The following is a 15,497-nucleotide window of genomic DNA, read 5'->3' as shown; positions in this document are numbered from 1 at the left end:
TTTCCGCCATAGGGCTCGGATGTGTTTATCGTTCGGTCCTGTTACAGATCTCCTTTCGACTTCCAGCCCTACATCATACCATCGGTATCGTCTTCGATCATGATTCCAGTTACCCGCATTGAAGACAGGCTTGGGCTTCTCGATTCCAGCGTTCGTCGGGGCCGTCGGTCCCAACTGTGCCATTCCCTCACACTGACTTACATGAGGTTTGCAATCTGTGCTTGTCCCCAGAGCACGAGAGTCGAGATTGCGAGGCCTACGCTTTGTTCCTTTCGAAGAAAACCATCACAGACCATCGAGCTCGAAGAGTCATGGCGCAGTTCTCTTCATCGACACCTGCCCTCATCATAGATGAGGCTCCAATCGATCTAGAGTCCGAAGAACAACAGCAGGATGACATCGTTTCTGAAGCAGATGATTCAGCTTCTGGAGCCGAAGGACAATCAGAAGACGGCGATCTTCTTCCAGCTGGTCAACAGGTCGTGAGTACAAGCGTCAACCCTGTTCACACCCCCATACCGGGACAGGCTTCGGTTCCACCTCCGGGTCCAAGGCCACACCGACCAAAACCTTCAGATGCCCCACCTTCTGACTCGGCAGCGAAGAACCCAAAAAAAGCCTCCAGTTGACTCGGGCACGAGTCAGTCTGTCGGTCCCGACAAGCAAAAGGTCCTAAAACCCAAATTAACTTCGGCACCGAAGCAGCCCTCGGTACCGAAACCGGTCGAGCCGAAAACAAGCTCAGCACCGAAGGCAGTTCCCAAGCCTATCAAATCGAAGACCACTCCGGTTCCGAAAAAAGTCGTTCCGAAGCACATCTCGGCACTGAAACGCAATTCGGCCCCAAAGGTCGACGATCCCAAACGGGCTTCAGGACCACTAAGTCCGGATCCGAAAAGCTCTGATCCGAAAAAGAAACACAACACCAAGTCTTCGGATCCGAAACCAAGATCTGCGCCAAAGACTGCAATAGACACTGTAATACCTTCCAAACAATTTGGTCCCAAGCAAGACAAGTCGGCGCCGAAAAAGGATAGTTACACAGAAGAGCTTTTCCGCCCAGATCCAAAAGAAAAGACTCTTCAAATTCATCCAAAGACTGGACATATAATTACAGTGCCGGAAAAGAGGAAAATGGACTCTCCCACCTCCAGTTCCTCTCAAAAAACATGCTCAAACTTTCCCCATAAGGATTCCTTCACCATTGCCAGAGATACCACTTGACATTTCCCTTGCGCACTCACCATCCACCACACATAGTTCTATACCAGACGATGATGATGAAGAGATTTATTCACGGGGTAAAAAGTGAGCAGCACATAGATGACACAGATGACCCAGACAATATCCGTAGGCCATCAGATGACCCATGGGAAGATTATAACGCGCCAGATGCACCAGATCTGCCACAAGATGATGCATACCCTTCTAGACCATCTCCTCCTGATGACACTATTGGGTTTACGCAGCTTATTCATAAAGCAGCCACTTTTCATTGGGTGGATTTACATACAGATCCAGTGGAAGAAGACTTCCTTATGGATACATTGCTGTCATCACACAAAAACACAACCACATTACCAATACTTAATGGAGTGGTAAGACATTCACCAGAGGTATTCAAAGACCCTGTCAGAGCTGGGGTAATCAACCCCAAACTAGAAAAAAAGTATAAAGCGGCTCCAACTGACCCAGCATACATCAAGGGTCAGCTGCCATTAGACTCATTAGTAGTCTCAAATGCGAAGAAAAGAGCTAACTCGCAAATAACAGGGGATGCTCCACCCTCTGATAAAGAGGCCAAGCTTTTAGATGCCTCAGGGAAACACACCATCTCACAAGCAGCCAATGTCTGGAGAATTGCTAACACTCAAGCTTTGTTAGCAAGATATGATCAAGCTCATTATGATGAGCTAGAGACACTCATGCAACATTTGTCAGAACAATATAAAGCCAAGGCTTCTGACTTAATACATGAAGGCAAGGTCCTTACCAATACCTCAATCCGCTGTTCGTTAGATGCAGCTGACACAGCCTCTAGAGCAATAAATACAGAAGTACTGTTACGTAGACATGCCTGGTTATACATCTCTGCCTTCAAGCCACAAGTATAAGCCAGTATCCTAAATCAACCTTTTGACCAGCAACATCTTTTTGGTCCTACAGTTGATAATGCACTAGAGAAAATGAAAAAAGATACAAACACAGCAAAATCCATGGAAGCCTTACAAACTCAGACCCACCGTGCGTCCTTTCGTCGCTCCTCTTACAGGGGCGCCTCTAAAGGTTTTCAAACAGACAACACCTCTTCTTATAAAGCGCCCACCCAAACCTCGCCCAGTAGAGGTTATTACAGAGGAGGATATAGAGGTAACAACAATAAAGGTAGAGGCAGAGGCAACAACAACCGCAATGCCTCCACTCCCAAACAGTGACTTCCCTCCCATCTCCCCAGACCATTCCACTCCTGTCGGGGGGAGATTACAACAGTTCCTACCTGTCTGGAACTCCATCACCACAGTCAGGTGGGTAAGACAAATAGTTCAGTCAGGTTATTGCCTGGACCTCACTTCCACTCCTCCAATAGCACCCAGACAGCGTCCCATGTCACAGGATCATCTCTCTCCTACAACAAGAGGTTGCATCTCTACTGCAAAAGAATGCAATAGAACCAGTCCCAAAACACCATCAAAACACAGGAGTTTACTCTCTATACTTTCTCATCCCCAAAAAGGACGGTTCCCACAGACCTATACTAGACCTGAGGCCCCTAAATCTTTACATACAGTCCGACCACTTTCATATGGTCACATTACAGCAGGTTCTGCCTCTGTTAAAGCAAGGCGACTTCCTTGCCACATTAGATCTCAAGGACACCTACTTCCACATTCCCATCCATCAAGCTCACAGAAAGTACCTTCAGTTCATATTAGACGGTCAACATTACCAGTTCAAAGTGCTCCCTTTCGAAGTAACTACAGCACCTCGAGTTTCCACAAAGTGTCTAGCAGTAGTAGCAGCACACTTCAGAAGGGACAACATTCATGTCTTCCCATACCAAGACGACTTGCTAATAAAATCCAAGTCATACCACCAGTGTGTGCAGCACACGCATCAGACCATCTGCCTACTACACAAGCTAGGATTCACAATAAATCAAAAAAAGTCACATCTCCAACCATCCCTGTCTCAATAGTATCTGGGTGCCACAATAGATACATCCAAAGCAATTGCATCCCCCAATCCAACAAGGATAGAAAGAATGCAAGCTCTAATACAAAGATTCCAGCCACAACTCTCACTACCAGCTCGAGTGTTCATGCAATTAATTGGAATGATTGCATCTTGCATCTTCATAGTGCCACATGCTATACTCCAAATGCCCCCCCTGCAAGAGTGCTTAGCAAGTAAATGGAATCAGGCTCAACAACAAATAACAGATCTGGTGGTGGTGGACAACCGGACACATCGCTCTCTGCAGTGGTGGAACACCAAAAACCTTTCCAAGGGCCGGCCGTTCATAGAGCCTGTTTCACAAATGGTGCTAACCACAGACGCATCTCTCACAGGATGGAGAGCACATTTGAAAGAACACACACCTTACTGGGCACACGGACACTGCAACAAAAGCTACTCCACATAAATCATCTAGAGTTGCTAGTAATTTTTCTGGCTCTTAAATCGTTTCCGCATTATCTATCAGGCAAGGCTGTACTAGTCCGTACCGACAATATGACAGCCATGTATTACATCCAAAACCAGGGAGGAACACACTCCTTACAGCTCTCCTGGCTGGCACAGAGCATATGGAGGTGGGCCATTCCTCTAAAAATCTTTCTGTTAGCAGAACATCTACCAGGAGTTCACAATCAAGTTGCGGATCTGTTAAGTCATCAAAGACAACAGATACACGAGTTAGAACTTCATCCTCAAGTTCTTCAACCTTTCTTTCACGAGTGGGGCCAACCAGAGATAAATCTGTTCGCCACACATCGCAACTCCAAATGCCAAAGCTTCTCCGCCAGATATCCACACCCATTGTCCAAAGGCAATGCGATATGTATGAGTTGGTCAAACAAATTTGCGTACGCTTTTCCAACTCTCCGACTATTTCCATTAGTGGTATGCAGTCTACAGCAACATTCCCTCACATTGATTCTCATAGCACCAACATGGCAAGACAACCATGGTACACCACACTACTAGAACTCTCAGTAGTGCCACATCAAAAATTAAAACTCTCTCCACATCTACTGACAGAATCATGGAGAGATCATGCATCCGGGCCCAATGCAGCTCAACCTAGCGATTTGACTCCTGAGGTCTTAGAATTTGGATACCTCAATCTTCCGCCTGATTGCATGAATGTTATAAAGGAAGCTAGACGCCCCACCACTAGAGCATGCTATGCAGCCAAGTGGAAAAGATTTATTGTGTATTGCACAAATAACAACATTAACCTACTAGATGTTTCCATACAAAACATCATATGTTACCTGCTTCATCTACAAAGATGTAGTTTAGCGTACTCCTCAATCAGATTGCATCTTGCTGCTATAGCAGCTTACCTTCAAAACAGACGATGTCTGTCATTATTTAAAGTACCTGCCATCAAAGCATTTATGGAAGGACTCAAAAGAATAATTCCTCCCAGGATACCACCCTCTCCTGTATGGAATTTAAATATTGTTCTCACTAGACTTATGGGTCCTCCATTTGAACCCTTGCATAAGTGTGAGTTACCGTTCCTTACATGGAAAGTTGCTTTTTTGGTTGCTATTACCTCACTCAGAAGAGTAAGTGAGATCCAGGCATTACCCATTCAAGAACCATTCATACAACTCCATCACAACAAAGTGGTTCTTAAAACAAACCCCAAATTCCTTCCAAAAGTCATTTCACCGTTCCACCTCAATCAATTTATTGAGTTGCCAGTATTCTTTTCTCAACCACAAACAGTTGCGGAAAGAGCTCTAAATACATTAGATGTAAAAAGAGCGCTCCTTTACTACATTGATAGGACAAAACCATTTTGTAAAACAAAACAGTTGTTTGTGTCCTTTTCTCCTCCACATAAAGGTAATCCCATCTCAAAAGCTGGAATTGCAAGGTGGATTGTTAAATGCATTCAAATTTGTTACCAAAAAGCAAAACACACTCTATCCAATCCTCCTAGGGCTCATATCACCCATAAATTAGGGGTATCTATGGCATTTCTAGGAAATATACCCCTAGATGATATCTGCAAAGCAGCTACATGGTCTACACAGCACACATTTACAAAACACTACTGTGCAGGCAAAACAACAAGCTACTGTGGGCCAGGCTGTACTCAAAACATAATTTCAAACCACTGCAACAGATACTGGTGGTCGCCGCTAAGGGAGAAAACTGCTATGCAATCTATGCACTAGTGTGTGGTCTGCAGTCCATATGCCTCGAACGGAAAATGCTACTTACCAGTATGCATCTGTTCTTGGCATGTAGGGCTGCAGAGCTACATAATCCCACCGCCTCCCCGGCTACCTATATCTGTTCCAGTAATATCTTAGTTAGATACCCAAGACATGGACATCTTTTTCTGTACTCGTACAACTCCATCATTTCCCCAATGGCGAAAAACAATCTGAAGATGGAGTCTATGCCCATGCGCACTACGCTCTGCAGGAGGAGTCATCTACCAAACAAAGACTCTTCCAAGACAACAACAATGTGTAATCATCCAGGCCCACCACCAGATGGCGACCTATGCACTAGTGTGTGGCTCTGCAGCCCTACATGCCAAGAACAGATGCATACTGGTAAGTAGCATTTTCCTCTTTCCCAGTTGTGCATCGCCAACAGTCACCAGCAATAGGTAGGTCTAGGTTGGTTCTTTGTTTCATGATGTTTGCTTGGGTTTTGAGACCGACTGTTAGATCATTCACTGGATAGTCCCTTTAACCCCTCCCGTGCTCATGACAAGCTCAGCTCGTCATGAGGCACGGTTTCGCTGTGCTGATGACGAGCTGAGGTCGTCATGACACGTGCGGCGTTCACACGCGGGGCTAATTCCGCCGCTGTGCTGAACGTTCTGAAAAACGGGCGTGGTCATGACGAGCTCGTCATGAGCACACCCACCACCGTGCAGCGTGACGAGCTGAACTCATCACAAGCACTGTGTCGCTGCGCCTCGGGGACTTAGCCCCGAGGCGAAGGGGTTAATGATAGCTCTTTAGTGCCTTGTTAAGGAAAAATGCTGATTTTGGTAGCAGTTGAATTAAGAGGGGAAATCCTGGGCCTGTTAAATCACCTTTGCGAGTGGGTTTCTTGTTCCTCGTCAGAAATCATAAATCTTATAAAAGTCCACAAAAAGTAAACTAACTCTCTTCACCGATCTAATTTTACTCATTGCGAGTGCCTTACAGCCAGGTAACATGGTCAGCAAGTGCCCTACATTCATCTATTGGCACACACACAAGTGTGATCCCACTGTTGACTATCTTGATATGTCACTCAGCATGAGTGCTATCCCTCGTCAACAATCCAATTTAACACCCCTCTCAAGGGCACTGCTGCTCTTCAACCAAACACCTCATGCATAGCAAGTGGGCTGCTTACTCCTCTAAAAGTAGTATCACATTCACTCATTGAACTTTTTTTGAAGGAAATCATCTTTGGCATTCGTATATACAGGTATGCGTCACATAGGGTAGATATACTGTACGTATATGTAGCGTTCAGTTTCCTTAAAAAAAATACTCTTTATCCACTAAACAGCACCAACTGCCAAACTACAGCATTGCTCATGAAAATGTTTACATACAATCAAGCCATTTTATAGAGGGGTTATTATCAGAGTTTATTACTGTGTCTTTTTGTTACACTATTACCTCAGTCGTAGTTTAAATTCTCTATTTATTGTTTATAAGATAATAAAGTAAAGAAGGCATTAGGAGATATATTTGCTCTTTCTTTCGTCGTCAACCAAATATCACGCTTTCCAGTGCGGCATACCTTGTAAAATGCCAAAGTGAAATTCTATTAAAAATAAAAGTGTGAACACTTGAGTGGAGTTGCTTGATTACTTAATTCCGCTGTCTCCTTAAAAACTCAGACTGGGAAAAGTACTGCACTTACTGCAGGTGCCCTATCTTTCTTAATCGATCAAATATTACACTCCTCTGAAGTCCACTTAACCTAGTCAGGTAGAGGTCACACTACCTTCTTTCTGAATCAAACACTGCACCACACTCAATAGGATCACTACCCCTCTTCACTACACCGTTATTAAACAGAAACAAATGCACTACCTTGTTCCTTCTGCCTTGACCAGATGGTAAATGGATCTCAGGTGCATCACCCTTCATCACCTGAACATCATAGTCCTAGCAAACGCAATGCGTTCTTCACTAACTGCATATGGCACTCAGCCAGAGCAGTGTGACGCTTTCCATGTGAAGTCTGATCTTACCACCGATCAAAATCTTTAAGGTTAATTCTCAAGTATTATATTTTGGCTTTGCTACTACTAGTTAAAGTCTCAAGTGGGTCACTTCCTGGTTTGTCTACATCTTCTGAAGAGGTCCATCTTGAGTGGCAACCCCCTTCTGAGCAGAGGGGTTGCAAGTCAAGCGCGGAATTTAGTAGATCCTTAACACTTCTTTCTATTTTGCCATCAGGAGAACATCGCAGGAGTCTTCAACAAAAGCTGTGCAATTAGCTACACATCATATAGAAACATTTTCCCCATATGGACCTTGGGGCGCTTCTTGCGGCTTCACCCCAATAGCCGATTGGCTGGCAAGCTGAAGATATGACTGCACAGAGACAAACGAAGTGTCTTACGGGCCGGAGGAGGTGGAGGCACCTGAACCTGGACAGGCATGGTGATTATTCTGTGTGATATGTAAGAGAGGGTAGATTGAGAAAACCTAACACTAATGACTACTGATACACAAGTTTCACCACTCTTCTTAAAGTTGCACAATGCTGCCCCACAGACTGGAGCTTCAAGCAAACATGACACAATCCTGTCTGATCCAGGTAAATATATAGACCTGTCACAGACTGACACTGTAGCCAGAAAACACCAGCTGTGCTGTTCTACTCTCAGATTTACATTGCTCTCTGCACTTCATACCTACACACAAACTCACCACACCCTTACAGACACCCAACTCTGCTCCACAGAGAGATGACATGGACGACAGAGTGCAACATTAGCTGTCTGTGTACAGATGCTTAACAGAAACTGCCCATTGCAGATGCACAATACAGACAAGACATAGCAATAGCAGCATAGAAATAACTAGTTGAAGTGTAGCAATGGCTGAGCTGTTGGCATAGATGCTCAATGATCTTGTTGTCTCTGTGGAAGAAGACTGTGTTGCCACTAAGGTCATTGCCGCGGCATGTATGACAAGGAAGAAATACTCCGACAAGGGAGGCGCGGACAGCTGGAGTTCTTTATAAGGGCCATTGTCTCTGGGATTGGAGATAGCTAGGATTAACCCTGGATGTAAGGAAATCGGACTTAAATTAAGTGGACTGACATGGAAGAAGAACGTCTCCCAGGCATGAGTATGCGGTCCTACAACCATTTGTGATCATCACACTAAAGATGACGCAACAGAGGACCAAACCTAAAACACCGATAATTCCAAACGAACATTTTTTTAATGTTAATTTTGACATAAAAAGTATTGGCCAATGATGATTTGTGTGGGAAATAAATTGGTGTTCGCTGCATTGAGATGCAGTATGCCGAGATGATAACAGGATGATCAACGCATGGGGAATGTGCTATGCGGCTCAGTGTGAGTGGTGGTGAGGTTTAGCGTTAAGGTACTTTAAAGCTCAGCATTCAGGCACCTTGGTCAGTGCGCAACAGCTGTTTTCTTTTCTTGTGTCTTCTTTCTCAGTTTTTTTTTTTTTCGTTTATTCTCCAGTGAAACACTCTAGTTTTATCACTACCAGATGTTCTACTGTACCAAGTTTGCCCTTATGTAAAAGAGAACCATAAATTGAAGCCTGAATGTACAGTGAGTGTATATTTGGCACCAAGTGTCTCTGGCAGCTTTCCTGTTGAGCTGTAATGTTATAACTTTAGCTTGTACTGAAAACTACAATGAAAGGAAACCGCTGAAGACTTGATCTAGTTTTGTGGAACATTGTGTTGGCATGTGAGACACATCATCGTAATATTCCATATTTTCACAATTTGCACAACCGATGTTTTATCTGCAAGTTTTAATCTGCATCTCTCCTGCCACTCAAGTAAGAATGTCCAATGAAAGCAGTCCCAAAGTGCCTTGCTTTCAAATAGACAAATAGCATACATTCTATTGCTGTAAATCATGTGGCTAAATGAAAAAATGAGGTAAAAAAACAGTATTTGCTTGCCTCTCAGGTTGGAATCAGTCCGAATAGGCATTTATGTAGAAACTTTTAGAATATAGTAGGACAATACAGGTAGCTGGCCAACTAATTTATTGCTCACTTAATTATAGCAGATTAAATTAATTATTTAAAGGTCGTAGATTTTGCATCCCTTGGGAAACAAAAAACATTCATATATTTTCTTCCATACAGTAATATTTTATTTCAATTCCGTCCAAATTGAAAAGTCATACAATGATCGACATCCTTCCTGGCAGCTTCTTTAAAAGTATTTTTTATTGCTTTTCAGTTTCAAAACAACAATTCCAGTAAGAGTGTCAAGTGCAATGTGAACAGTAGCAACAAATAGCTAAGATATATTTGCAGACACAACAGATCTGAAAGTAATTCCATACTCTCCAATTGAGCACAGTACAGTACCCCAGCAGAGATGCAAATGTTGCTACAAACCATCACCGTGGAATCTGATTCTTTCTTCGGTACACAGTGTACCCATCAGTCGAATCAAGGGCATTTTATGTAAAAGAACCGTACTCCAGCTTTCCATTTGTGATTGCTGGCTTATTCATGTATATCCCATTTGTTAGATCATAAAAAGATATAAAGCACCATAACTTGCTCGTTGTGAAATCCAATCTACGTAAGAGTAAAACTAGACGTAGGCAGGTTTCAGCCCTGTTAGGTGTGGTCATGCCTGGTCTTCATAGGGGCAGTACTAACTTTTAATATTTATTTAGCATGCACTGCCTCAAAAAGACAGCACAAGGCTAGTTGCTTGATCCGCGATGTGCTCCGTGAAGCACGGAAATAAAACAGTTCATCAATACACAATACTCATGGTTGTCACTAATATTCAATAATTCACCTCTATAATTCATGAAAACTACGCAAATCGTTTTCTCTCCTAATGTATTTTACATGTCAACAGTAATATTTTACACTACATTCACGTTTCTGCAATATCTAAAGGTGGCATTTATTGCACAGTGCCATGTTTTATTTTGCTGTAACACTATTCATTACTGACCATACATATTTTTGTCTGGATCTTTGAGTATTTACAAGTTTTATTGTTTCTTATGGTTCTGTCTCTATATTAAAATATCACTCAACTATTGTCAGATCACCTTATAGTTCAGCCGAGCCATAAACACTTGAGTGTATTTGCAAATACTCACATTGATCATAATTAGTAATCTGAGGGGAAGGATTGGCCCGAACTATTCATCAATAACATAAAACAACTCCTTTTGATTCAAATGTTGTATGCTGTTAGCTTGCATTGTATTAATAGTGTGCATGAATTCCTATTAGTTAATCCATGCAATATACTAGGATTGTGGTTTCCATTTTCTCTGTTACCTTACAGACAAATTCATTTTCTTAGGTTTTGCAATCTCATCATAGGTTGTTTTGTTTAATGCTTATTTCAATATTTGCTGTACCAAAAAGAGTGCAACTGCCAATAGTGAAGCTGCCAACTAAGCTCTTGGCTCACCATTCCTTCAAAATTGTCTTCAATTATTTTGAGACCAAGAGCCTATTTGCACTTGGAATTCTGAATTTCATCCCCATGTTGCTGGATTTACACCTGCAAGATCACAAAAGGTGACCTTACTGTTAAAATATTTTTATTCATGTGCACTATTACCCAACGATCGCGTAGTATTGTACCTGAGTATTCCCACTCATGGGGTGGCGAGTGGGTGATGCCTGGTTTGTCTGGAATGTTTGTGACTACCCATAAACACATGAGATGTGAGTTTTTACAGACTCATTCCCTTATCACCTTCGAAGAGATTAGAAATGTACTGTTGTCCAGGAAAGGAGCAGAACCCTACCAAATTTGTAATGGGAATGGGTTTCTCAGTGAGAAGGGTATATTGCCCATTGTAAAAGGAAAATAAAGAAAAGAAAGGAAAAGTCATTGCACCCACAGGGGTAGAGTCTAGTCACATGGCTGCTTGTTGAATAGCACACTTTGAGATGGTTACTTCTGACTGCAGAGTTGTAACCTTTAGAATAATCTCCGGTGCCTAGATGTTTTGAAAAGCAATTGCTCAGTGCTCCAGCAAGTAGTACCGTTGGATGTTTGCAAAGGATTTTCATCATCAGGGAAGTGATGTTCGGAGCTCTATATATGTGCCACCTCGTCAGGCTGGTATCCGATCCTTTATATCCACTCCCTTCGACATGGATCCGGAGCTCCGCTCCCAAGTTCTACCGACACAAATTTCAACAAAGACTGTGTGCCTGGGAAAATATCTCACCTTCAAGATGACATTCTTCAAACTGTGCCTCAACTTCAGAAAGCAGATGTCTGACATGACATTGCCTTGTGGTGCTTGGTTCCAGTCACAATTCAAAGTCAAGGAAAATCCGTTAAGGATAGCATTTCGTCGATTCTGGGCAGGGGAAACTGATCCACCAAGATGTTGTTGTTAAGATACCGCAAGTCAACAAGAAACAAGCCTTTCCATTGGTTTTGCGGACAACGACCAATGAAGAAACCCATTCTGATGCTTCCACAGGTTCAATTACATTGGCATTCAATAATTTATCCAACTCTGCCTTGACTTCTTCTGGAACTATGAAAGGAATGTTTTGTGCTTTATGCAATCATATCTGGTGAATAAACCCTTTGTGTTTTCCCATTTCACCTGCAAAAACTGTAGGAAATTCTTGTAGTACCCACTTTTAGGTGTCCATCACATGCAATATGAACTTGTTCTTTACTGTTAGGATCAAAAATGAATGTTTAAACCTTTCTGTTCCTTCCACCCTAATACTGATGGCCCTTCTTTAGAAATGTACAATTTTCCTGTGGTATGTCTTTCCTTAGAGGTCGATTTTTTCACCAGTGTAACTCTCCGGTGAAATATTATTAGGTCCTAGCAGATTGCCAATATTACTTGTGAAATGCTTTTCCCATATACCCTGGGAAATGATCATGTACGGAGACCCTGAATCTGCTGCAAGCTGAATTGTAATACTGCCTAAGGAAACATGACATAAGGGTTTAGAAGAAGAGTGATCAGAAAAATTATGTACCACCTTTTTCTTTTGAATGAATTTGGTTTGAACCTCTTCCTCACTAGAGCTCGAGTACCTGTCCTCCTCCTCCTCTTGCACACAAGCAAATTTACCTTTGAATTTCTTTTTTGATTTCTTTATGCAAACTCTGGTTAAGTGCCCAATGATGCCACACTCAAGACACTTTGCCGACTTTGCAGGACATCTATCAAAATTAGCCGAGTGTGAGAAACTGCCACATCTGTAACATACTAGGTTGCCACTTCTTTTAGGTTCGAAACTTTATTCCTTCTTCTTGTCTGCCCTGTAATCCCGATAACCCTTGTGCCCAGGTTTGTTCACAGAAATATTTGCCACCAACTCAGTATCCTTCTTATTTTGGAAGAGACTGGCTTTCGCACAATGCTCAGACAACTCTGCCTTTTTTACCATGGCAACAATATCTTTGAGACAACCATCATCTTCCACCCATAATCTGTCTTGCATGGTTTTGTTTTTAGTGTACATAACCACCTGGTTGCGAATGAATTCATCATGCAATTACGAAAACTTACATTTGCTAGCTAACTTCTTTAAAGCCGAAACATATTCCTCAATATTTTCGCGCTTTTCTTGTTTTCTCTGAAAGAAAGAGTGTCTGGTAACAGCAATGCAAACAGAGGAAGAAAAATGGTAATTGAGGTGTAAAATCGCTGCTTTAAATACATTAATATCACCTCCCTTTCAGGTTTTTGTAATTCATTATAGATACGCAGACCCTCAGGACCTAAAGAATACATAAGAATCCTTGTTTTTCTTTCTGGCGCAAAATTTCCATTAAGGTTTTCAAGGTTAGCAATGTAATTAATGAAATACTCCTTTCATTCATTTCAAGAAACGAGGGTTTCTCCAGATGTGGGTAAAAATTCCTTTTGGGATTTAATGTGCATTGAACATCCATTGGAATCACCCACTGCTGTGCTTGTTTGTGGTGTGGACATGACTAATAGTGAACAGTAGCTTGAAGATGAACAAATCGGACTGTGCTATGAGAAATGTCACTTGATTACAGCAGAAAGCCAGTAAAGAAGAAAAAAATCTTGTGAAATATATATATATATATATATATATATATATATATATATATATATATATATATATATATATATATATATATATATATATATATATATATATATATATATATATATATATATAATATATATATATATATATAAAATTATAGTACTTCCAAACGCTGCAAACACCCTTGAACAAAATAATTCTATACTGGAGTACCGGAATTCCTTTGTGTGTACTTGGGAATCGCCTCTGAAAACCAGCGTTAAAGCGGAAAACTAGCACCGGTGACACAAGTTCTGAGGTCTGGTCCGACTCACTGAAATTGACTAGAAGGAAAAACCCTAACTGGCCGTCGTGCTTGCCTGCCCTCTTGAACCCAATGATGTAGGGTGACCTTGCACTGAGCATGACGCAACGCTGTGTAGCGTCGCGCAAAGAAGGCTGCACACGCTGGGTGTTTTGCCAAGGAGACGGTGGAATGAAGAAGCGCACTGTGAATGCGGGATTTGAATGTCCGCCTGCAGGTCTTTAGAAGAAACTGTCGGTAAGCTGTAAGCAGCGTAGTGCCACACTTGCTTGAATAAAGGTCCCAAATTTCTTGAAGTGCTTAAATCCACGTAGTTACGCCGCCGGCAGCATCCAATGGCAAACGGTTGAAGTTTGCTGCAGTAGCGTAGATTCCCAGAAAAAGATCACAATGAAATATTGGAATTCAATTGGATCAGAAACGTGGGTTCCTCAAACTCGCCAGTTCGTCCAAAAATTCATGTAGTAACCACATGGAGGATGAGTGTTGTTCTGTTCTTTTATAAAAGATAGCATGTAGAATACAAAAGGGTGCATGCAGCAGTAATGCAAGCGTATCTTTGAATGACCTAGGTACATTCCAAGCTCTAGTACAAATACACATTCCTATGACATACAAACATTCTACATTCTATAGTACTAATACCAACCATGGAAAATAGCCCAGTTACTACAACCTGACTTATTTCCAATTTACTGCATTCAGTGATACCTCTCTGTGCTGGTTAGTAAGTCTGGAGGCTCTTCCTGAAGCCAGTGATGTCACAATGAACTGGGAGCTGCAGAGCTGTGTCAATCAATCAATCATTTCATTTCATAAAGCTTTATTCGGAACATATAAAAATGACGATAAAGGCATACAGATTTGAACAACAAAATACAGAGATGATCGACAGTTATAATCATAGTTAAAATGTCATACTTTTTCTGGCATTGATTGATTTAAGTAAAAAAGTAGCAGTAAAAAAACAGATATCTGGATCTTGCATATTAAAAATCAGCTTCATCGCTGCATCTACAGTAAAAATAAAAAAATTTATGAACATAGGTTTAAGATAAGCTATACGGAAATTCATATAAAGATTGCAAATAAGAAGAAAGTGCAATGTGCCTTGTTTGGTTTGACCATCACAGGGGCAAGGACCTTTTTATGATGTGGGAAAGCCACCAGGTGATGGACCAGCCCGAGCCTAAGCCTAGTTAAAACAAATCTGTGCGATGGTCTTGTCACCTGGCTCAAATATATCTGAAAGCCTTTGTAATCTATATATCTATAACAAGACATACACGTGGTTAGTTGCCCACTGTTGTTCAACTGCCTCTTTGTTCTATATGACATAAACTTTTTCTTCATCTCTACTTTGGGCATCTCTACAACAGTGTGAGGGTCATCCAAAATGTTTGTCATAGAATTCTTGAAAGCTGTATACAATATATTTTAGCCACGGTACCCTAAGTTAGTTATCCAATTCAAGGCAATCTTTATTAATAAGTCTATTAAAAGCAGTCTCCTCCTTTTGCCAGATGGATCGCCAAATCATTTAAGGCCGTAAAGATATCAGTTCTGACAGATAATTAATCCCAACTTCTCTGTGGATTAGATCAGTTGGGGCTGAAGTTGGTAGACAAAGTAGTTTTGTGAGGAAAATATTTTCCTCAATTTGTAAACTGCCATCAAGCTGATAACCCCAAATCCCAGCCCCATATAATGCGAT

General features: G+C 41.8%; 1 protein-coding gene across 1 annotated transcript in view; it reads left to right on the top strand.

Moving 5' to 3' along the window:
• The window catches only part of LOC147731233 (lanosterol synthase-like), a 175,576-nt gene extending 164,935 nt beyond the window's left edge, over nucleotides 1-10,641 (top strand). Inside the window, exon 22 of the mRNA XM_086956238.1 lies at nucleotides 7,662-10,641. Within this exon, the coding sequence (XP_086812364.1) occupies nucleotides 7,662-7,799 (138 nt within the window). The 3' untranslated portion in view covers nucleotides 7,800-10,641. The remainder of the gene's footprint in view (nucleotides 1-7,661) is intronic.
• The last annotated feature ends 4,856 nt before the right edge of the window (nucleotides 10,642-15,497 follow it).

Source organism: Lissotriton vulgaris, chromosome 2_1 (genome assembly GCF_964263255.1).
Source record: "Lissotriton vulgaris chromosome 2_1, aLisVul1.2, whole genome shotgun sequence".
NCBI classification, from domain to species: domain Eukaryota; kingdom Metazoa; phylum Chordata; class Amphibia; order Caudata; family Salamandridae; genus Lissotriton; species Lissotriton vulgaris.
Note: the sequence above shows the minus strand (reverse complement) of the source record. Positions and strands in the feature narration are given on the sequence as shown.